This window comes from Varanus komodoensis, unplaced genomic scaffold (assembly GCF_004798865.1).
Source record: "Varanus komodoensis strain SLA01 unplaced genomic scaffold, ASM479886v1 scaffold34_1, whole genome shotgun sequence".
Taxonomy (NCBI): domain Eukaryota; kingdom Metazoa; phylum Chordata; class Lepidosauria; order Squamata; family Varanidae; genus Varanus; species Varanus komodoensis.
In genome coordinates this window covers 1519432-1544475 of record NW_025335854.1, presented here as the reverse complement: position 1 = coordinate 1544475, position 25044 = coordinate 1519432, and the positions used below count along the sequence as shown (strand labels likewise).

At 41.4% G+C, this 25044-nt stretch overlaps 1 protein-coding gene across 1 annotated transcript in view; it reads left to right on the top strand.

Annotated features, from left to right (window-relative positions):
* CDC73 (cell division cycle 73) overlaps nt 1-25044 on the top strand; it is a 127996-nt gene that overhangs the window by 32208 nt on the left and 70744 nt on the right. The window contains exons 8-9 of the mRNA XM_044439335.1: nt 6166-6264; nt 6782-6860. Of these exons, the coding sequence (XP_044295270.1) occupies nt 6166-6264; nt 6782-6860 (178 nt within the window). The remainder of the gene's footprint in view (nt 1-6165; nt 6265-6781; nt 6861-25044) is intronic.

Below are 25044 nucleotides of genomic sequence, written 5' to 3'. Positions count from 1 at the left end.
TAAAAGCCAGTACTCTATAGTTAGGAACAGTGCCTGGAATAGAGAAGTAGATAGGCTTTCTTGTTAGTTACCAGTGGACAATGAGCAAAATTATCCAGAAGTCTCACATACTTTTGATCAGTATTAATTTTGATTGGTTGTAGTTTTTAAAGATTGGCCATGATCTAAAGGGCTGGTGACAGCAGCATACAGATTCTACTCATGAATGTTGAGGTCTTTTCCAAATAACAGCATTACATGAGATACAAGGAGTTGCAATCAAAATTCTGGCCGTATCAGCAGGAGTGCTTTGAATTGTAGCATGGGCCTCTCTGGATCTTGGTCCTGGTTTCTCACAACCTCAAGTCATGCTGTGATTCCAGGAAGACTTTCAAAAGTCGTTCTTGATCTAGAAAGCAGGTGTGACACTCTGCATTGCTGTGAACCCAATGAGCTTTAGAGTCTCTTTAAGAAAAGACTATAAGCTGGATTTTCTGAATCTCAGCCCAACATGAATCGCTACTTGGTATTAAGTGGGAACCAGTGCAAAGTGGTATATTATAAGCTGGAAGTCACCACTTGAAATCGCTGCTGGACTTTGGGAGGATTTAGCTATGCTATGTCCCCATGGGAGTAAAACTGCTCAACCATTGTTACAACCATGAATGTGGGGAGACCACGTGATATAAGAGCCAGGGGTCTACCAGGTTGGGTTGGTCTTTTGAACCAAGACTGAAATTGTGATTGTCAGAATCCTCATTCTCCTCTGCCAGTTTGAGGAAGTTACCTGTATCCAGAAGCAAAGGAAGAGGCTGTAATTTGTCTTACAGAGGTATTAGAAACCAGTTTTAGGGAGCAAAATAATACATTTCCAATAATATTATAAAACACTGCCCTAAAAAGATTTCATTCATTGTTCTGAGGACAAAATAGTCCAGAAGAGGCCTTTTCGATTTTACCTGTATTCTCCTTCAATCCATTCTTTCATCCCCCCCCCCCCCCCCGGGACTTTACAGCTTTGAGGAGAAATTAAAAAAAAAATAGTGTGGGTACTTTTGTGTTTAGAGTTATGTGTTAAGAATTTTCATAATTTTCTTTTTCTTGTCTGTCCGCTGCACTAGATTTGCCATCAAACTTAATATTGATAACTGCTTTTACTACAATCCGTTAAAATGAACTCAGTTATGGTTGTTTCCTGCTGAATTGTGTCCTTCCAAAGAACCATGGCTAACTTAGTGTTATCCTGGGAAATTTGTGCTCATGCTTTCAGAGGACTATACTTACTAATAATTTTGTAGGACAGAACATCAAAATAGGCTTCAGTTGAGCAAGTTCATAATGATCCTGTTCAGTAAACACAAAAGAAATGGGGAAAAAAGAAATGAAAAGATCTAGACAAGTTTTTAAAAAATGTTTGTTATAAAAGAGATGTTGCTGGTGCTAGTGGGGGTTAGTATGCTAACTGAAGAGTTTGCATATAGTAAAATGATAGTTGAATATGTGAACCATTTGAAGGGGGTGACAGCTTGGGTAAGCGTTCACTAGTTAATCAGAATTGAAATGCCAAAAGATTAAACGTGAAGCACAGTGCAATTTGCCATATCACCTTTACCATGAAGCATGGTATCTGTTACCAGAACATTTGCAGACTGTATGTGAAAATGAACTAGATTTTAATGATAATAGAGATCAGGGATGTGAGAACAGAGAGAAGAACTGTAGTGCCCTTAACAGTGTATTTGTTAACCGAAGTGTTTTGGAAAAGGCCTTTCATGAAAATTAGATTATACCTTGAAAGACAGGTATAAGCAACAAGAAACAGTTTGTCCCAAAGAAACAGTTATTTCTTTGACCGCCTCTTTGGCTGTCCCTTATTAATATGTTCTGCTTTTATACATTTTGTTGCTCACAAATATTTTCTAGTTCTGTGTGGTATGCATTTTTAGGTAGGGAGGGAACTGATTCAAAAGAGCTTGTACAGGACCAGAATAGATAACGCATTAATTTCCTGCTTATCACAGTTAACAAATCAGAAGCTAGTGTTCTTTGGATTTTTTTAATCCATGTACTGCAGTAAGAGTAATTTGAGCAAGCATGCTTGTTTCATTTTTATCATACAGAGAAAAGCAACCCTAAAAGGCTAAATAATATTAAAATATTGCTATCTTTTGCCACAATGGTTAAGGTATTCAAGGGTTGATTTCTAACTTTGCTAGCTTTCAGTCTTTGATCACCTAACTTCCCTAGAGGATAGCATACACTGTTGTAATAAATTGTCTGAGAAGACAACTCCCTTTCCATCTCTTTAATTATTGTTAAGCAATTAGTCAGTATCAACCATGTTCATGGCTAGTAACTTGATTTATTATTTATTAAAACATTTATATCTTGTCTTTCTGATGTTAAAAGCCCACGGATATAAAATAATATTTAAAGCAGCTGCAAGATAGAAAGGGAAACAGTCAGATAATGGACCACAGCAATTAAGCAAGGCATGCTTTAAAAGAGTCTGGGTTTTGTTGATTGCCAGAAGGGATCGATGAGGTAAATAACTGGATCTCGTTGGCAGGACACTCTGCAGTCTAGTTGCTGCCTTGTCCCTACCTGCCAAACTTCAGTTATCAGAAGAACAGTCAATAGAGGTTCCTTTATTAAGCAGAATGCCTGCACAGGTTCAAACAAAAGAAGGCAGTCCCAAGCCATAGAGGCCTCAGTGGTTAAGGCTAACAATCTGAATTGAGTCTGAAGAGGAAATGGCAAGCTGCATAGCTGCAATAGCACTACAGTGATACTTTGTGTTTGCTTAGCCTGCCAAAAAGGCACCTGGACTGGGTTATACACAGTAGGCAGGTTTGCATGATATGAAGGTGATTAACAAATAATGGGGACCTGTTAACTACCGCACTGGCTAATTTCCTGTACAGCCCTTTCATTAACCATACTTGTATCATGAGAACCTGGTCCGTCAAGTTTTTTTTTTTTTAGTCATTCATGTTTATTGTGTGTTGCAAAAATGGTGCTGAGCTGCACCTTAAAGGGAACAGATGATAAAATAAACTAAAACACTGCACTTCTTCAGGTAAGGGTTAGAAAGATCCATAATTGCATATAGTTATATAGCATTACTTATGTATCCCTTTGTATTCATATATAACAGAACATACAACTCTTATATAATTATGCATAAGCTCCCACCAAGTTATCCATATCCATATAGTTATCCATTTGTAGATCACGCCTAAAGACCACCCATGCAAAAATTGAAAGTTTTGTTAAATCCTCCACCCATTGTGTTATTCGGGTGGCCATTTATCCTTCTAATGTTGTAATATTAGTCTTTTAGCTGTCAAAAGGGTATAGAAAATCCATTTGCATTGACCTTGTGTTCAATTCCTTGCATCAGTCAGTTAAGCGAGGCGGCTCTTGCCTGTGGGCTTATGATTTAAAAGAAAATTCAAAACAAAACGGAATAGGTAGAGAAAAATGAAGTAGCCTTTTAGCAGGACTGGTGAAATGACTCCACTTGCTCTTTTGCAGACTTGAATGAAATGCTCACTTTTTAATGTAACTACACATAACCAGTGATCCTGACTTACTCCTTTGTAGCACTGGCACAGTGATCAAAACCAAACATGGTACATTAACTAAATACACAGCGAAGTAGAGTGGCCCGTGTGTGCATATATATTTTGCATTCCAAATGTTTTATAGGGATCTCTGCTGCTGAATATATTCATTATTACTTAGAATTATCAGTAATGGAGGACATCTGTTGTGTACATATGCTTTTCAACATGAAGTGCATCTTGAGGGTTGAAGCAAATTGGTTAAATATGTGCTTTAAAGGGGTGGGGGGAAGAAAAATACTGATAATAGCATTTTATATACTTTGTTGGCAGCTTAATTTTGTTACCTCACTTTAAACACTTCAAATAGACTTAAAGAATGTTTGCTTTTTTCAGATTAAAATTATATATTCAAGCCTTACATGTTTCTCTTTGCTGCCTTACACATTCGTCACATCCCAAGGTCTGCGCTTTATTGCTTTGGTGCAATGATGGCTGGGGCATGCGGGGAGCCGTAGGCTTGCTTTTTGTCTAGACTTTCATAGGATTGTGCCGCAGGTTACATACACTTTCCCAGAAATTTCATGAGTTTATTTTACTAACTGTATCTTCATCTAAATCCCCTCCTATTTTTTCTTACCAGTCTTCTGGTTTTACTTTCACCCAATATGACTTAAGTTTGCCTAGGATGCCTTATGAGAGAGCAAGTGTGCGCATGTAATTTCTGATCCTTAGTTTTGTATTGACAGTTTATAAATAAAGTATATATAAATGTACTTATTTATAATAATAAATAAATATACTATTTATGTATGTCCCATATGGATTGAAAGCACTCAACCAACAAGGCATTTCATCACTGATTCATGAATCAGCAGGCTACTTTTTAAAACCCTAACCTTTCAAAGTTTGGGTCTAAAGGCTATAGCTAGGAATCAAAGTCAGCGCATTTTTACTGACGTTGACTCTGGTAACCCAAGAATTGCTTCCAATTCCACAGCCCTGTTGAGAATAAGGAATGTAATGATTATACCATTCCAAAAGAACTGATGGGAGAGCTTTAAAGTGGGCCAAGTTAAAGGTTCTGCACTTGTTAGGAATTTCATGTGCGCAACTCTAGTCCTGTGGGACAGTGTTTCTGTCCTGATTACTAGCTGCCAGATACCACTGGATGTGCCAGATACCACTGGATGTTTGCTCTGTCTTCCTGTAGAGTTATTTCCCCAAAAATAAGAAAAGCTATGCTATATCAGACCAATGGTTCAGCACTCCATACACATGCTGGCAAACCACCTGCCCCTCGGGATCCCTCAAGCAAGATGGGTGCAAGACCTCCTCCTGCCCAAGTTCCTCAGCAGCTGGTGTATGCAGGCCTGCCACCTCTGGTAAGGGAGGTGGTACATAGCCAGCAAGTCTAGTAGCCACTGATAACCTCCTCCCTCATGAATCTGTCCAAGCACTTTTCAAAGCCATCCAGAGCAGCATACCCATTGCAGCAAATTCCTTTGCTTAACACATGGCTGTGTGAAGAAGTTCTTCATTTTATCTGTCCTAGACCTCCCACCAGTCAGCTTCATGGGATGACCCTAGGTTTGATCATTATGGGAGAGGGAGAAAAATGTCCATTTCTCCACACCATGCATTATTTTAAACACCTCTTCCATGTCTCCCCTTCCTCTCCCTTTTTCTAAGCTGAGCAGTCCTGGTTGTCATAGCTGCTCTTCAGGGGGAGCTGCTCCAGCCCCTTGATCATTTCTCTTTCTCTTCTCTCTGTTTTCCAACTCAGTAATGTTCATTTTCGTGTAAGGCATCCAGAACTGAACTCATTTTTGAGAGTAAGATACTGTTTAGGTCACTGGGTGACATTCATGCACAAAACCTTTTGAATATGGAAACAAATATTGCTGGAACATGGGTTAGGACATAGGATCACTAATTTAATTTTGCAGTTTTTCATTCATGGCATCAGCCGATGCCATAAAGAACATGCCATAAAAGACATCAAAGGTGGCTATATTTCATTTACTACTTCAAATTTCCAAGCTTTGCATCCTTTTTCTTCCTTTTGTGGCTTGGTACATAAAATCAGAAATTGGAAAGGTATGAGGACCAGCAGTCCACATGCACACAAAGCAGCTACTTAGATCTTATTCTTATAAGAGGCAAGAACCTCAGTGTGACTGGCCACATATACTCAAGAGCTCCCTGTGGAACTGCTATTTGTTCAAGGACTAAGTTCCATTATGAGCATGAAATTGCTTCAAACAGTACAATGAATGGGGAAGATTGCACACGAAGGAGCTCTGTATGCACACGGAAGGCAGTAACTTCAGTTGAGATGTATATGGTGTATGAAGCAGAGTGTGCAAGTGATCAGAAATTTTTGAAGGTTGTTTCACAAGCCGCTTATTTCCTGTTGCAAGAAAATTACAAAATGTATGAGTTGTAATGTGCTAGTAAGAAATGCAGGATTGGCAGATAATTTTCAGTAGCTTTTTCAAATGCATGCATGAACATTCACAGCCCCAAAACTGTAGTTTTACATTTATACAGCACAGATCTGTTAACTGGTGGTTGCAACACAAAAAAGTATTAAAACAGATCTCTTTTCGTGTTTTAGAATTTTGCCAAAAACATATTTGCAATTCTTCAGTCCGTCAAAGCTAGAGAAGAAGGCCGTGCTCCTGAGCAAAGACCAGCCCCAAATGCTGCACCAGTGGTAAGACTAATTCTGAAGAAGGGGATAAACCTTTACTGGTTTTTTAAAGGGGAAAAAGATAAAAGAATGGGAGTTTATTGGCAGTTTGGTTTCAATTAAAACAAGAAAGGCTTCTAGTATTAAGGGTTTCTTTTAATTGTAAATTAGGTGTTATTAACATTCTTTTACAAATATTTTGTCATGGCAAAGCAGTCTGAATGTCAAAGGGAAAGAACCAGTTGGGGCTTTTCTGCCTGCAGCATAGCACAGAAATACTAACATGTCGCTAGTGGAGGAGTCAAAAGATTGCCACACAACTGCTGCTGCTTGTCCAACTTAAGTTGGAATGAAGTCCACCCACTTTTTCATGCTTACAGTGGGTGATGCCATCCTTATCATGGCAAGAGGACTTAGTGAAACGTGGACATCATGGTAGCTTCACTAGATAAACTTCTATAGCCAATCAAGTATAAAATAAAGCATATTTTCAAAGAAATAATAAACATGCCACAAATGGTTTCTTCTGTTTTGTTTTCAGGATCCCACTTTACGGAATAAGCAGCCAATTCCAGCTGCCTACAACAGATATGATCAGGAGAGGTTTAAAGGAAAGGAAGGTAAGTTTACATTAATCATTATCTTAACATTAGCCATTATGTATTGAAATGTTACATGATTATTAAAGATACAGCTCATTTCTGAATCTCTGGTGTTGGCAATGATGCCCAGGAACCTATTCATATGAAACAAAAATAATTTTATAAAAATCAAAGTAGAAAATAAGAAATAGTGAATCATTATAAAGCAAATGGTATTTTAGTAGCTTTGCTTCTATTGCAAATTTGTTTCCATTCCATCGGTCTTGTTATAAAGGCTCAATGCATAATGTTTTCTTAGCTCCTTAATTCATGTTTGTTTGTCAACATTAAACCAAGTGCTTTTGATTGTATTTGCTCAAATGTTGCCTTTTGTCCATTGTGGTTCCTGCTGCAGCATCTGCATTCTTAGTCTTTGCTGATAACACTTTACTGATAGTGCTAGTAGACATTGACAGTATTTAAGCAACCAGTTTTTCTTTAAATTAGCTGAGTAGAAAAACTACAGTAATTACTTCAGTCCTGCTTTCTTGTTAACAAAAAATGCATTTACTGATGAATTATACTGTGTTCATTAATTCAGATGCTTTTAGGAAAAAGGTCTCTCTCTCTCCCTCTCTCTCTCTCTCTCTCTGCAAAGTTCAGGTGCATGTTGTCATGTGCAGGCACAGTTTGCTTTCCCTCTGTCCTCTTCCTCATTTCATTTCTATATCATCCTATTGCTAGAACTAACTAAGTGATCTACAACAATGCATAAAACAAAACAATACAATACAATGCAGGTATCAGAAAAGCAAAACAAAAAAATTAAATAGCTTTAAAATACACAGTAAAAAAGTAAAGAAAAAATCAAAGGAAAAAAATCCCCTCGATAATTGGCTTGGGTTCCAAGTCAAGGGCTGTCTTTTGGTGCTGAAAAAATTGACAAGTTTGGCACCAGTGGTCAGCAGTAGGAAAGTTGTTCCAGAGGTGAGGGGGCCACCACAGAGAAAGCCCCCCCCATTGTCACTGTTAGAGTCTCCCTCAGAGTTGGCACTCAGATGAATGACAGCACTGAAAAGCTCCTCTGGGAGGCAATGGGAAGAATTAATAGTGGCAGAGGAATGCTGCTTCTTTTCCTCCAGATGCACACCGGGGTTTGGTTGCATCCACTTGGAGTTTTTCTCCTTCTACATTCCAAGCTGTCTTCTAAGTCAGGGTATACCGTGGAGCCATTTGAGCTCTACAACAGGGGGGGCACTCATAGGTCATCCTGTCAACAGCTTATGTCATTTCAGTATTCCCTAGCGCTTCGACAGGCTCACCGTCAGAAATTCCCCCCAGAGCCTTCTAGAAACCATCCAGATCCATTAGCCTCCAGAGGTGGACCATCTTAATAAGTCTCCCACCCTTGCAGAGGAGAACACCTATCAGTTGAAAGAGTTGATTCTGGAATAGTCTCCCTAGAAGTCACGGAGGGAAAAACCAGTTGGTATCAAAACTGAGCTATCACATTTAGGAAACATTTTTTTTTAAATTTTCCACTGAATTGATTTATTTATTTAGACAGCTTATATGCCGCCTCCATCGCAAAAGCCTCGGGGCGGCTTACAATCATTAAAATCCCGCATAAAATGCAAAAAAATCATCAAATAAATAAAATACATAGCATAAAATAGTGAAACAGTCTGGTCAATTTAAAATCAACAAATAAACCATTAACAGTTAAAATAGCGTTTAAATAAAAAGGTCTTGGCCTGGTGCTAAAAAACAAATAACGACAGCACCAGGCGGACCTCTCTGGGGAGCTCATTCCATAGGTTGGGCACCACTGCAGAGAAAGCCCTCCTCCGAGTACTCACCCTCCTAATATCCTTCACAGAGGGTTCCCGGAGAAGGGCCTATGCCGCAGATCTCAGGGGGGCGGGAGGGCATATATGGACGTACGCACTCCTTTAGCTAACCAGGACCTAAGCCATTCAGGGCTTTGTCGGTGATAACCAGCACCTTGAATTGGGCCCGGACTTCAATGGGGAGCCTGTGGAGCTGACGGAGGCCTGGGGTTATATGAGAACAATGCCCAGTCCCCGTCAGCAGCCTGGCAGCTCTATTTTGCACCAATTGAAGTATCCGGACCATCTTCAAGGGCAGCCCCAGGTAGAGCGCATTGCAGAAGTCTAATCGGGAAGTGACCAATGTGTGTGTCACTGTTGCCAGGCAGTCGTTCTCCAGGTAGGGACGCAGCTGGTGGATCAGCCAAAGCTGAAGGAAAGTGCTCCTCGCCACCGCTGTCACTTGAGCTTCCAATGATGGCTCAGGGTCGAGGAGTACTCCCAAGCTGCGGATTCTGTCCTTAAGAGGGAGTGCAACCCCATTCAGGACAAGGTCAAAGTCCCCCATCCCAAAGCCCAGTCCACCTGCCAACAGAACCTCCATCTTGTCTGGATTGAGCTTCAGTTTATTGGCCCTCATCCAGCCCATTACCTCAGCCAGGCACCGTTTCAGTACGGCCACTGCCTCACCTGGATTGGTAGAGAACGAGAGGTAGAGAGGTACTGATGGTTCCGCAGCCCACACCTCCTGATGACCTCTCCCAGCGGTTTCATGTAGATGTTAAATAGCATGGGGGACTCCATGGCATAACTGCCATGGCACAGAGCCATAGTGCCCCAGCACCACCTTCTGGGATCGGCCGTTGAGATAGGAGCGGAACCACTGCAAAGCAGTGCCCCCAACTCCCAATCCCGCTAGCCTATCCAGAAGGATACCATGGTCGATGGTATCGAAAGCCACTGAGAGGTCCAGAAGAACCAACAGGGACGCACTCGCGCTGTCTTTCTCCCTGCACAGGTCATCGTACAGGGCGAGCAAGGCAGATTCAGTACCGTACCCGGGTCTGAAGCCAGACTGAAATGGGTCCAGATAACCAGTTTCCTCCAAGAGTGCTTGGAGTTGTCCCGCCACCACCCACTCTAACATCTTGCCCAGAAACGGGATGTTGGCCACCGGTCTATAATTGGTGGCCATCTCTGGATCCAGGGAAGCCTTCTTTAGGACTGGCCGGACTACCGCCTTCTTTAAAGGGGCAGGTACCTGGCCATCCCTTAGAGAGGCGTTGACAACCTCCAGGATCCAGGTCCCTATCCCATCCTTGGCTGCAGCCAAGATGGGCAAGGATCCAGTAAGCAGATTAACTGTCCTTCCATGCTGCACCAGCAGATTGTGGTGTCTTTGCAATGGTGTGTGCTACACATACACACACCTCTGATTGGCATGACTGCAGAGACTCTTTTAGTCACAACGATTCAAGGACCTAGCCACTTTTCCAAAGGAACTTACTTACCTCACCATGTAAAGATGAAAATTTTGCCTACCATGGCTTTGGAGGACTGCAGGATTATACCATCCTTTCTTCCCTCTCTTCCTAAGTGATATGTCTGCAGCAACAGTGTTAGCCAGGATTCAGTCTTATTTGGCACTTTTAATCAGCTTCTAAATGTGGGAAATATTGAACTCCAGTTAGTATTAGGATTGGTTAATATATTGGTATAACATGGCTAGCCCTGGTAGAAGAAATTCATCCTGAAGAGAAGGTCTGGTGAGGGGGGCAGTTTCCTACAACTCATTAACGATGGCTGTGGCATCCCTGCAGCTGCCCTTGTTGACTGTGTGGTTTCTGTCCTTGCTGACTTTTCCTGCCAAGTATTTCCTTTTGATCTGATCGTCTATGACAGAGTGATGCTTGTAATTGCAAGGCAGCATATGCATTTAATAAGTGTGCTGAAAGAACAGTAGTCTTGATGATCCGGTGTGAACATGTAATCACAGTCTTAGTATTTCTTGCCAAACAAAATTGGCAATGCCGCATAGGTGGTTTCATTTTTGCTGATGTGAACAATTAATACCTGTGCTAATCAATTGTTACTTTTCTCAGGAACAAATTTTTATTTGCAGTTTTAGAAAATTAAATAACTGCACAGTTTTGATATTTCATATGCAACAATTTAGTTCATTTTCCTGAGTTTTGTGCATGTTTGATTTTTACTGCATCTTTCATTTTTTTTTTTTTTTTACAATAAAGCCAACGTATCTTGCTGACATCTATTTTTAATCCCTAGTATTTGCATCAAATATGCTAGGATAAGTCTGTTTTCTATATTTATTCACATTTTTTGGGGTCTGGTAAATTCAGTTCAGGGGGATTTCATAAAAGTTAAAAGCCTCTTGGGACAGTGCCATGATCTATTACTATTCATATTCTTTACATAGATTATCATTAAAGGATATACTGAGTCCTTTTTCTTTGGGGTTTATGTCAGCCTGAGGAAACATTACATGTTTCTTATCTTTTAAATGGTTTGTAGTAAAGGCTTATGTTTGTTAATATAGAAAGTAACATCTTTAGTTTCCTCATTTGCTACCTGTACCTATTTTGTAGACTATGTGTAGTGCTACCACAGCTTAAATATAGAAGGATAAAGTATGAACAATGAACAGTGGATTGATATACTATCCCCATCAAAATCTTACCTGTCCTTTTAAACAATTTAGATGAAGGCACATTCATGGACTGCCAAAGAGAGGCTACTGAGCTGCCAAGGTGTTTAGGCACCCAGGTTCATAAAGGAGCATGGCTATGCAGCAGGCAGTGTAAAATCTCTGGCTTTACCAGAGCTAGAAACATGGTGAACTGCCTTGCCAGCATCAGAACAGGTTCTGCCTGTTGCACTTCAGACTTCAGGTTCAGTCCTTGAGTAGCTTGACTAAGGGGCCTAGACCTAAATTGGCAAGCAATATGCTCACAGGAACCAGTGCAGGCTGTAAATATCTAGGCAGGAGAGGTTACTTGGATGTGCCACTCATGTGATAATTCTCTGCTTGATAGGCATGTCATGAGCAGAGCCATGTAAAGCCAGGGGTCAGACTAGATGGCCCAGGAGACCCCTTCTGACTTGCTCTGTTCCTATGTTTCTCTGCTTAGGCAGCCCTATTGCAGGAAGTGGGATGGACGGGGTATGGTGTATGGCAACCAATTACAGAAACACAGATCACTGTCATCAATGACTGCCTTTCAAGGAGAGGAGGTGCTGAACTATTTGCAGAAATGGTTCATCCTTGCAGGTAGACACTAGTAGCGACTGCATGAATTGCATGTGGATGAGTGAGCAGGCTAGCAAGGAAGGGCTGGGACACTGCTTCCCTCCACTGTACTCAGCACTGAAGTCCTCCTGTACATTAGTTCTCTGTCAGCCCCCAACAGGCTAACAAAAATATTTTTGTTTTGTTTTTGCTGGCTGGCAACTTTGGGAAGCTTATTTACAAGGCTGTATTAGTGCCCAGCTTCTAAAATACTTGCCCAATTGCATTGCATTCATCATAGGCTCACAAAATCCCCATTTTCACAGGTTTCTCTGAAGCCTTCGATCCTCATGGCCACAGGCTTATTATGGAATAGGCACACACTGTATTTTCTACTGATACGAGATTAACTGTGCTGTAGATCATAGAACAGAAAGCGGGCCAGATGATCCTCATCAGCTGCCTGCCTTGAGATGTAGTTTCTCAAACACATCCTCACCCAGGGAAAATCTTGCTTTTCTGGTCAAAGCGACTGAGCAGAAAACATGCCAGCACCAGAGAATATGAGCAAGCAAGTCATAGTTGTAATGGCCTGGCTTAAGCAAGTGAGCAATGCTGTGCTATAGGGGAAGGTGAAAGGGGAATGTGGAGGAGAGAGCAGGCTTTGAGCTAGCTTTTATACAAACCTTGGAGGTATGCCATTCCCTCCAAAATACCATGGTTTTATAAAGCAACTGTTAGGACTTCTATAATGCTAAATATGAAAAAAATGGTTTTCATGAACATGTGACAAATGTAAGTGCTCTCTTTTGTTGTAGGCAAAGTAATTCTGCCCATTTCATATACTTAGGCTCCTCAGATGCATTATTGCACTGATAGTTGTTCATAGATATGCAGATCTTGCTCTGCAGGTCGTAGGACACCTCCTCTTGCTGGGCACGCACAATCCTGTGATGGGGTGGGAAAGGAGGCAGCATAGGAAGCCGTGTACTGGCTGTGTACCATGTGATTTTCCAGGTTACCCTGAGGCGTGGAGTTTCCAGTGTTGTCCAAACCTGGTGAGGTGTATGGTAGGGGTGGCTTTGGAACCCTGGATCCCGCGGCTTGTCGTGGAGTTCTGGGCAGTTTCAAAGTCACCCCCGAGCATACAGGTCACCAGGAGTGTCCTTGGGCAAATTGCAAAGCATGCAAGTACCACGTGGAGACCATCATGAAAATCTGGCTGCTGGGTCTGTCTCTGGAGTAACCACCATCGTCATCCATTTCTGCACAGGCAGCCCTATTAATGTCATGTCCTTTAGGCACTTGCATGCTTTTAAAACTGAGAAGTATGCACTTTCTGTTAAGGTTTCTCCATTTGTTTTCTGTGGAGTTGGAAGAGAACAATCGAGATTGGGTTGCACAGTGTATTTTCCCCACAGCTGGTAATAGCTTTGTTAAAAGGAAATATTCACATTCATTCTAAAGTGATTTTGTGTCCTCAAAGATTATAAGAACAGAGTCACAGCTTCATATCTTGTGAATAAAAAGCCCTGTGGGTTTAACAGAGCATGGTAATAAACACTGGCAAACCTTTAAGCAGAATACATCACCCTTTGACAAAGTGCAAGTAATTTTTTGGAAATGGTTACTGTATAAAAATAACTCTCACTCTATGACACACCAAACATTCAAGTGGAAAATGGGATTAAACTGCAAAAACAGTAAAGACCTATAACTATCATCACTAGAAATCTTTTGCCTTCAGCCTTTTCTGCACGTCAAAAATCCTCTCAGTATTATCAGGTCCTGTAGCCTTGCTGCATTTTTAATGTTTTTTAGCTATGATTCTCTCTTTTCATACAAATTAATTCTGATAGTTTATTTTTTAAGCTGCTTCAAAATTTGTTTTTATGTTCAAAGCTGATTTGAGTACTCATCTATATTTTTATTGAATTATTCATTTTATGGCTTAAGTCATTTGCTGAAGCTCAAGTACTAAATATTTTAATAAATGCAAAAGTGAATGGCAAAAGAGAAAACTCTGATAAAAGAAAGAAGAAATTCCATATTGTGTTCAATCAGCAATTGGATATCAAGTGGATGTCACTTGAATGCACTTTTGCATATATTACTCATGGACTAGAATTGTGGAATGTTCCCCACAATTGACGGTATAGAAATTATAAACCTGATTAGTGGATTGCATGAGGTTCGTGTAATGCACTAAACAGGCCTGCAAACCCCACATGCATGCCCAGACCCCAAGTGTGAGCATTGTCCATTTAGCTTTTGGAACCTAATTCTTCATTTAGGTGGGAGCACTACTAACAAGGCCAGACCCCTCAGTGCCATCAGTGGAAGGCAGCATTTTCTCCTTGGTGCAGCATGGTTCACCAGTGCAGAACTTTAGCTTTCTCCGTCTGAGAGATTAGCGAACACTCCCCCATATGGAAGACACTGAATGAATGTGGTCAGTTACATCTGGCTGTTGTTAAATTTGCACCCCATACTCAGCCACTTTGCTAATCAAGGGTAATTCTTCCGGCTCTTTTCCTTGTCTTCTTCTGAACTGTGATGGTATCATCTAATGAAATTTTAATTTGATTGTATGCATAGATCATTTTTATAGTGCATTTAACATTTAAGATGTCTTTACTGCATGTATAGCAATTGGGATGAATAAATTAGGTTGTCAGTTTGGAGACAGGCAGTACTACATTTGGTCCAGGAGAAGAAATGGTACATCTGTGTTCGCATTGAGACTTCAGGCTTGTACCCCATGCACTCGAACAAGGCATCAAAATATCTAGGTCCACCATTGTTGTTGTTAGTCGTGAAGTTGTGTCCGACCCATCGTGACCCCATGGACAACATTCCTCCAGGCCTTCTTGTCTTCCACCATCCCCCGAAGTCCACTCAAGCTCACACCAACTGCTTCAATGACTCCATCCAGCCACCTCATCCTCTGCCATCCCCATCTTCTTTTGCCATCAATCATTCCCAGCATTAGGCTCTTCTCCAGGGAGTCCTTCCTTCTCATTAGGTGGACAAAGTATTTGAGCTTCATCTTCAGTATCTGGCCTTCTAAAGAGCAGTCAGGGTTGATCTCTTTTAGGACTGCATGGTTCGATCTCCTTGCAGTCCCAGGGACTCACAGGAGTCCACCATTAGGGCTACCAAATATAGTTCCCTAGCGTACAAGTTGGAGAAGAAGTCCCCTGGAAAGCATGGCTTACTTGGTGGACAGTGACTTCTGTGATACTGAACGACACTGTATTGTTGAACGGCTTTTTAACAGGTCGCCGTATGGGCCCTTGCAGTCCACTTTCAAAGAGTACATATAGGATTGATTCAGGTGCACCTACACAGACATCCTTCGGTATCTTCTTCCACAAAGGCCGTGGAGGGAACTGTTATGGTGGCAACTGCTCCTGCTTTGTTGTAATCTTTCCTATCTGCTCTCCTCTGCAAGCAGCATAAGTATGGAGAATTGGATTTACATTGATGTTCTTTTCTGTCCATCGTGAATAAGAATACTCAGAACCACCCAATTGGTTGTACTGGCATCCATTGGTAAGATGGGGATTCCTAGAAAATCGCTTTTAACTTAGTTGGCAAGACAGCTGAAGGTTTCTAGAACTCATTCTGTGCAGAGTGTGTGTTAACCCATTCAAGTAAGTTCTGGAAACTGGAAAGGTTGGACTAAATGGCGAGCAACTTGCCCAAGACCTAGAATATAAGTGGGATGTACATTTCAAAATAAACTTACACCTCTGAACCTACAGTTCATTGCTATTTGTCCCATTTTTTTATCTTGCTCCACCACAAGTGTAAGCACAAGATCCACCCTGTTTTTCAGAATCATCCACCCCCAGCCACCTAAATGCTCCCTCTGAATTGCCTTTCATTTCTTTCCTATGAACATGCATCTTGTATCTTTTCACATTCACAGAACCCTATTAATCCTTTGCACAAGCGCATGCGCACACACACACACACACACACAGGTCCTTTTCCTGCCACCTGCAGCCTTCCCGTGTCCACCCTGGGTCACCCTCTAGCGCTTTCCATGCTGCACCACAACCTTTTGAACACTACACCACCCTGCATCACCCAGCAGCCACTAGGTGGTCATCCCAGAGCTGTCTCCCACCCTTCCAGCACTTCCTGCCCGCATTGCCCCACAGACCTCTCCAGTTCTCTCTGGGTCTTTCTATAGCCCTTCCTACCAGCTGTAAGGTCATCCTCAACTACCAGACAAGCAGTATCAGGGGCCTTTTTCTTTTGTCCCTTGTGGGGGTAGTGAGAATAGACAAATTTTAGCAGCAAATTGAAGTATCTGGCTTGCAGCTACCCACAATATTCATTCCTTCTGAATCTCCTCTTTGTCCCAGAGGCATTTTGGAGAAAGGATAATAGTGAGCAACTTCAAGCTAGTCACTTTGCCTTGCAGCTACTACAGAAAGTAAAAAGTAAAATCTTTTTTTTAATTGGAAGTAGATATTGGTAGAAGGTTCTGTGGCACCTGCATGTGCTGTCTTTAGTACCCATCCATAGAGGATGGGTGACAAAATAAGAAAAAATAAGCATATTTTCCACTGCAGAGGTTCACTTCTTATTAAGACTAGACTTCACCAGTTTTGTTCAATTGTCACTTCTGTGCAAAGCCAGAGGGGGGAAATAATTAGAAAAATTGGTTTGAGATGGAAAAATTGTGTGACTCTGATTCTTGTTTACCAGCATAGCTCCATCCAGCCTGCCTCAATGCTTAATTTGTATGCATAGAGGCACCCTGAAAGCACAGCTAAAGAAATAGCAAATTGCAGATATATGCAACACATTGATTATATATGCACACAGTAATCTCATTACTGTAAAAACAAATAGAGTGAACTCTAATGGAATTGATAAAAGCTCTTTTTAAATATAGTACAATATGAAGCGGATCTCTCTTGAATCACATTTCAAACAAAGTCCCAAATCCACAATTTGGCAATGTCTCTATTAGAACAAACCAGCATGTGCGAAAACAGTCATGCAAGCTTTCAAGTTCTTCAGGAACCTTCATCAAGCTAGATAATAGAAAAAATGATGAGCTGTGGGAAGCATAAACAAGTGGAAAGATTAGTTCACATGTTGTGGCCGTGAGGCCTGCAGCTGAGTCCTGTCTCAAGACAGAGACTGAAGACTGCATGATTTGTTACTTGATAAATACTGCAGATATCACATTCATTTCTAGCGTGTAAACATCTGTGACAAAGAACCAGTGGCTGACACTACGTTCTGTAATGACAAAAGCTGGCTTATGTTTCACTCATGGCAGTCATACATTGCTTCATTGTCCCAGAATGCCAGGCATAAGTTGATACCTGGAGCAGTCACATAATCAAGGCCAAATTTATGCAGTGTGAAATCCTGATCTTGAGACAGGATCTAAGCTGCAGTCCTGATGGCTATAGCATCAGGCCTAAACTTTCTAAATTTTTGTGCCTTTCCCTACTACTTTGGACCATCTAGGTCACAGATGGTGAACCTTTTAGAGATGGAGTGCCCAAACTGCAACCCAAAACCCATTTATTTATCGCCAAGTGCCAACACTGCAATAACACCTGTATACTGCGGTTTTAGTTTAGAAAAAACCAACTCACAGCCAGTCCAAGCAAATATATATATATCCTTGGCAGCACACTGACTGGCCATGCAAAAGCTTGGATGAGTCGCAGCTAATGGGTTGCTGCTCATGATGTCATCACCTGGCGTCACTACTTCTTCGTGAGCATGTGCATGGCCCCATGTGCGCTGTTAAATGATGCTCGGCTGCTGAGGCGATGCTGGGGCAACTTGGCTCATGTGCCAACAGAGATGGCTGTGCATGCCCGGTGCGGCACGCGTGCCATAGGTTCACCACCACTGATCTAGGCTAATGGAGTCCTAAGGAACTTATGCTTTTCGCTAACAATGAAAAATCTAGAAAAGCGCAAGGATGTGTGTTGGATAGTAGCAGTTCTTTTGCTTATTCAACCCTTGTGTCCTGTAGCAGTGACCAATGTGGAAAGCATTTTATTTGCCCTAAGAACCGTTCTGTGAAGTCAAAGAGCTGAAGATGTAAGACTGAGTTGGTAGGGGCAGTGATTAGAATAGTATTTCAAGTATAAGCATGATAGCTTCATAAAGTAACTTGTTTTCAATATTGTAATTCAATGTTATGTTAGTGGTTTTACGTTGCTTGATAACCTCTGACTAATTCACCATTGTATGCAACAATGGTGAAGCTAACTAGTTATGTCAACAGAAGACCAGTTAGAGAATTTACTCAGAGCTGGAAGGCTTACCATGAACAATTTAAATAATGGTTAAAGAAAATATCTTACAAATATTTGTATTACTGCTCATTACTGAAGCAGTGTTATGATCTATAACTAACTGTACAGATGGGATAAATATATGACTGAGAATTGAATGGGCTGGATGGAAAAGTGATTGAGAGAGACTTTTGTTTATTGTAAATGTGTTTAAATGAGGAGTTGCCTGCTAAATCTTTGGAACAACCCTTGGCTGCTTCTTTTTTCCTTCACCTATGTACCCCTTTTTTCTTTCTATTGTATTTTCTGAAAACAAATAAAAACATTTAGGGGAAAAACGGCTTTGGGCTCTTCAATATGAGTCCATATTGAAAGAGTTGTAAGTAAAACCATAGGGTCAAAAAGATTAAATGTTTTTTTCAGGTAGGTTGGGTTCATCAGAAACATAACCCACTTTATGCATGTTAGTAATGTCAAAAGCAGACAGCAGAAGTTGGCAGCTATTCTGAAGCTGCAGTAAAAATAGCTCATGAAAGTCAGCATGCACTGTTTTGTAGACCTCAGAAAATGAGTGTAACCATCAATTAGTTTGCTCTTTTGGATGTTTTCTTCAAAACAGATTTTCAAGACACAGTATTTTCTAAATATCTATTAGTATTGTTACTGTTGAGAACAGCTTTTGACTTTCATGTGTACTTCTGGTTTACTTCATTGAGAATTATGCTATTGTTTTTATGGCATTCTGAAAGAGGTGGATTGTCTAACAAGAGTTATTTTATGTGTTCAAATATTCCTTCCTTCCTAAAGTATTCCTTCTTTTCATTATGTTGCTAACTACTAAGCAGTAAATAAGACTTTTTAAACTGCATGAGAAAGCTAAGTATGTTTGGAAGAAAAGCCATAAAATATGAATGGCTTGAATGTTCACTTAATGTCAAGTAATATGCCTTTGTTTCTTCTCTAGTGGTGTAACTTTGGTTTTATCAAAGTGGAATATCAGGGCATATTTGTGAGAGCAGATTAGGAGCCATTGTAGCATGCATGATCCTTTCACAGCACTGCCTGCTTATTTCACCATGTTGCATATTTGCCTCAATCTGTAATGGCAGGTAGGTGGCATCAACAAAAGAGGCAGAAAGCAGGGGTGCTAGATAAAACTGGTTATTTGGTGTATGTTGTTGCTGTTGTTAGTAGCGAAGTCGTGTCCAACCCATCGTGACCCCATGGACATCATTCCTCCAGGCCTTCCTGTCCTCCACCATCCCCCAGAGTCCACTGCTTCAGTGACTCCATCTAACCACCTCATTCTCTGCCATCCCCTTCTTCTTTTGCCATCTATTGTTCCCAGCATTAGGCTCTTCTCCAGGGTGTCCTTCCTTTTCATTAGGTAACCAAAGTATTTCAGTTTCATCTTCAGTATCTGGCCTTCTAAAGAGCAGTCAGGGTGATCTCCTCTAGGACTGACTGGTTTGATCACCTTGCAGTCCAAGGGACTCACAGGAGTCTTCTCCAGCACCATAATTCAAAGGCCTCAATTCTTCGGTGCTCAGCCTTCCTTATGGTCCAGCTTTCTCAGCCATACATTGCAACTGGGAAAACCATAGCCTTGACTATATGCACTTTTGTCAGCAGGGTGATGTCTCTGCTTTTTAGTATGCTCTCTAGATTTGCCTTAGCTTTCTTCCCAAGGAGCAAGCGCCTTTTAATTTCTTGGCTACAATTCCTGTCTGCAGTGATCTTGGAGCCCAGGAAAATAAAATCTGTCACTACCTCCATTTCTTCCTCATCTATTTGCCAGGAAGTAAGAGGACTGGATGCCATGATCTTAGTTTTCTTAATGTTGAGTTTCAAGCCAACTTTTGCACTCTCCTCTTTCACCCGCATCAAGAGACTCTTCAGTTCCTCTTTACTTTCTGCCATTAGAGTGGTATCATCTGCATATCTGAGGTTGTTGATATTTCTCCCGGCAATCTTAATTCCAGCCTTATTCACCCCCTTTTGATTTTTTTTTCAGTTGGTTGTATTATATTCTGGAATGGACATTATTACAAATACTCAACACTGCAAAAGTGCAACATATTAATATTGTGGCCCACCATTTAACTAAACAAAAACAAACTGACTTGTTGGTTGCACAAGTATTCAGCACCTCAGACAGCAATTTTAGCCATGAATCTCCTTGAGCCAAGTCTCTATCAGCTTTGCACTGCTGAAACCTGCAGTGCTTGCTTTTCTTCTTGGCAAAACTAAGTACAAAAGTGTTCCAGCTTGGTCAAGTTGGGTGAGAGATCATTGGTGAACAGCAACTTTCAGGTCTTGCTGTGGACTCTCAATCGGACTGAGTTCTGAGCTTTGACTGGCCATTCTAAGAAATTCAAGTTATTGTTTTGAAACCACTCTAGTGTAACTTTGGATGTGTGTTTAGGGTTGTCCTGCTGGAAGACTAACTTTTGGCTCAGTCCTAAGTTCCTTGTAGACTGAAACAGACTTTCCTCTAGAATTGTTCTGTATGCAGAAGATATCCAACTTGTCTTCATTCCTGACCAGTTTCCCATTCATTGCTGAGGAAAAGCATCCTCACAGCATGCCGCTGTCATCACTTTGCTTCACTGTTGAGATGGTGTTCTGACAGTTGTTTTTGCACTACACACAGAATTTTGCAGCAAATTCAAAACATTCAATTTTGGTCTTCCCAGACCAGAGAATCTTTTCTCTCATGTTGGTTATGTCTCCCTTATGCTTTTTGCAAACGCCAAATGGACAGGTATGTTGCAGCAATGGCTTCCTTCTTGTCAGTGTTCCATAAATCTCACTTTGTGGAGCATCCAAGTGACAGCTGTTCAGTTTCCCCTTCAGCTCACCAAGAGTTCCCATTGGCCTCTTCTCTTGGGTTCCTCTTGGGTGCTTCTCTGACTAAAACTGCCCTTGTTCAGTCCCTGGGTTTTGGTGGATGACCTTCTCTAGGCAGAGGTGCAACTGAACCGTATTCTTTTCATTTTGACATGATGGCTTTAACAGTGCTCTGATGGATGTTCATATTGGGGGGTATTTTTTTTTAAATAATGCAATCTTGTTTGATGCTTCTGCACAAACTTTATTGTTTGTATTTTATTGGATTTTCAGCCAGCGTGGAATAGTTAATTTATTTTATTCTGATTAATGTTGTAAGCCGTCCAGAGATGGAAGTAATGGATGGCATACAAATTTTATAAATAAAGAAATAAATAAATGGCTCCTTGGGCTTCATGCTGCCATTCTTTTAAGTATGCTTTTCAGAAAATTCTAGCACCTTCCAAAAACAAGTTATTTAATCTGAGTCCATGTGGCACGGCAGTTGCACACAGGCAAAACAACATGTTCATTATGCAATTTATGGAAAAGGTGGTTTGTACCAGAACTCATCTGAGTGCATTTCAACAAAGGGGGTGAATACTTACATTGACTGTTGTGTCACAATGAGAATATTTTGCAGCTTAACAGAGTTGAGTGTCTGCTGTACATCCACTGGAACTATGCTAATTAAATCCATTTCAATTTCCAGTTGTAAAACGGCAAAATGTTAGAACACTGAGAAGGGGTAAATACTCCTGCAAGGCAGTTAGTTGTGGAAATTGTCTTAACAGCAGATGTAGAGAGGAGTGCAAATGGTGTTACCAGTGAGGTCTGAAGAAACTGGAAAAATGTTTAGGATTCGTGATCTTTGTATGACAATCTGCTCATCAGTCTTTCAGCTACTTCGTTAAAAACTGTAATTAAAATATGTCCAAATAGCCAGATGTTATCACTAGCCACAAATGAATTAATGGTGGAGGAAATGAATATCTGCAGTTCACTGGCTTTTATTCCTTCTTTTATAATTGCACAATTAAGTGGACATATGAGGCAACACAGAATTCCTCTCATTCAACTCCCTCCCCACACACACATGCGCTCGCTCGCTCGCTCGCTCTCTCTCTCTCAGCTGATGGTTCAAGTAAGTAGCATGGTGAACAACTACTTCAGCAGTGGGGGTCCACACTGTATCTGCCTTGCTTTCTTCTACAGAACAACACCCTCCTTTCTCAAGGTTTAATCTTCGTCTATGAAACATGCTATATACTTAGGATAGTATCCTGCAGTGCCACGGAGTAAGTGTTGAATGGAGTTTGAAAGGATCACAGGACTTAAACCCAAAAGCAAGATTCACATCTCAGAACTGTAGAAAGATGATATGTACACGTGGATAGATTTCACAAGCTTATACAACCAGTCCTCCAACTCCCATGTGGACTGAATTCACCTAAATTTGTTTTTCTAACCTGCTGTTAGAAAACTTTCTTTGTTGCCCTTTTAGTTGACCATTTCTGGAAAAGGGTGAGAGTGTAACCTTGCTGGACATCTCAGTGCCATTCAGTAATACCAGCCATGGGATCCTTCTGAATAGGCTCTCTGGTTGGGAATTGAAAACACTACACCATGTTGGTTCTATTCCTGCTTGGATGGCTGATTCCAGAAGCTGGTGCTGGGCTAGAGCAATATTCTGTATCTTTGCAGAAATATTATGGGGCTCCACATTTTATCTCCCATGCTGTTTAACATCTGCATGCAATGACTGGAGGAAGTTATCTGGAGCTATGGGTGACGGTGTCATCCTCACCCAGCTCTGTCTCTCGTTTTCATCAAATCCTGGGGAGGCAGTGGCTGTTCTGAATCAGTGCCAGGGCACAGTAATGGAGTAGGTGAAGCCAGCTAAACTGAGACTCAGTACAGACAAGATGAAGTTACTGTTAGTGGGTAGCTTCACCTGACCAGGTGAGTGCTATTTAATCTGAACTGTGGTTGTTGTGCCAAGATGCTTGATACCTTATTTTGTTAGCTAACTATATTTTGTATAGATCTCTCTTTTCCTTTGCAGAAATGAAAGTATGCTTCGTTACCAAACAAAATCTTTAATTTAATTTACCTTTTCTTGTCTGAAGGGGAGGAGGAGTACATGAGCTCATGGCCCACAGCAGCACACCCCCAACCTATGGCTACTTCTGAATGACTGCGGCTCTGCCTGCTATCTTTCGGCCATAGTCTGATTTTGTTGCTGGTAAAGCAATGGAGATAAGGCATCACAAGGAGTAATAAAATTCAAACTGAACTACTAAATGTCTTCAGAGTGATCTCTGCTGCTTATGGCTTTTAGTTGGCTGCCAGAGGCTACATGGATAATTCAACTAGAGAGAACACAAATTTTACATCTTGTAAAACTTCATGGCCTGTGTTCTACGATATTGCATGTTTTATGGCTATTATGGTAGCTTACCTGTACAATGTCTGGTTCTTGAGTTGTAGGGATAGTAAGAGGGAATCATGTGTTAAGGGAGGCTGTTCTTGGTTACTCTTATTAACAGGAGATGCAATTGATGCAGAGCATACCCGTAATGGGCTCACCTGGTTGGTTGTCCCTAGTAAAACCAAGAAGTGGCAGCATTACATACTTCATGGAGCTAATATTGTGGTTCAGGCTTAGGTTATAGAATTGCGTGCTTATTCCCATAGCTTATTCCCATAGCTTTCCTCTCTTGCTGGAAGCAGGTTTTCCTTTCAGTTTCACCATGAATAAGAATATTTCACTAGCTGTTTCTTTTGTAACTCCACTACTAATGGTTAACCATAGTTAAGGCCTATCACATGGGTCCTCAGACTACGGCCCGGGGGCCGGATCCAGCCCGCCATGCCCATTTGGACCCACTCCACGCACGTGCGTGCCACCACCCACCTCGCCCACGCGTGCGGGGAAGCAGCAGTTTGCTCACTCAGAGAAAACGATCTCCAAGCAAGCAAGCCACTGCCTTGTGCACCCTCCTCGTGGCGCGTGCCCACCCCTGCCTCAGCATGTGTGCCCGCACCCGCCGCCCCTGCGCCAACCTACACGCACTGCCAGCACCACCTTTCCGGCCCGCACCCGGCACCGGCACCTTCCAACTGGCGCCCTGGTTAAAAAGTTTGAGGACCCCTGGCCTATTGGGTTCTTTTGTAGCTACATCTTCCCTTGTGAGTAGATGCAAACTTGTGTTTACTGGGTTTCAATACGCAATGGCTGCTTGTTTTCCCTCTCTGCTTATGTCACCTAAGTAGCTTTATCACCCACTCTGAGTGCAGGTTGTGATGTCTGAACCGAGGGGGTGTGGGTGGTTGGGGTGGTTTACAAACCATCCTGTAACCTTAGAACAAGCCATGGGTTTCAGGATCATTTGTAGCCCTCCCCAGTCGCACCAAAAATAAACTGCAGTTAATGTTCATGCCGAGTCATTGTCCAACTGTAGATAGGTGGAAAGGAACATTTTACTTTGAGAAGGAAGGCATATTATTCGAGTGCTCAGCTCCACTATTCATTTGTCCACAAAGCTTGTTTGAATATTTATATATTGACATATTCAAGTTTCGAGGAAGAACACCAACTGCATTTGAAATGAGTGTTCATCTCCTTAATGTTGGCCTAATTCTTTCAAAGGCAACCATGTACTATGATTGCTTCAGGGTAAAGTTGGGGATCAAGATGAGTTGCCTGAATTATAAAACCTTCCAGACACAATGGATTAATGGATTATCTCAAATGGCTTCCAGACAGCAGTTATTGAGAGGTGTCTGTTTCAGTATAGCAGATAATTGTATTCTAGCTATTGAGGTTAATTGTATGAGCAACACCTAAGAATCAGTTTTAACCTTCTCCCTTCTAGAAACAAACCTGTTCCTGATTTTAACTGATTATCAGTTCCTGCCTTCATGCTTCACAATGACTTTTCTATTTATATTTTAATGCTTTCTAATGTGCCTACTGTCTTATTCACGTTAACATATCTACTTTATTTAAGGCATTCCCTTGTAGTTTGATG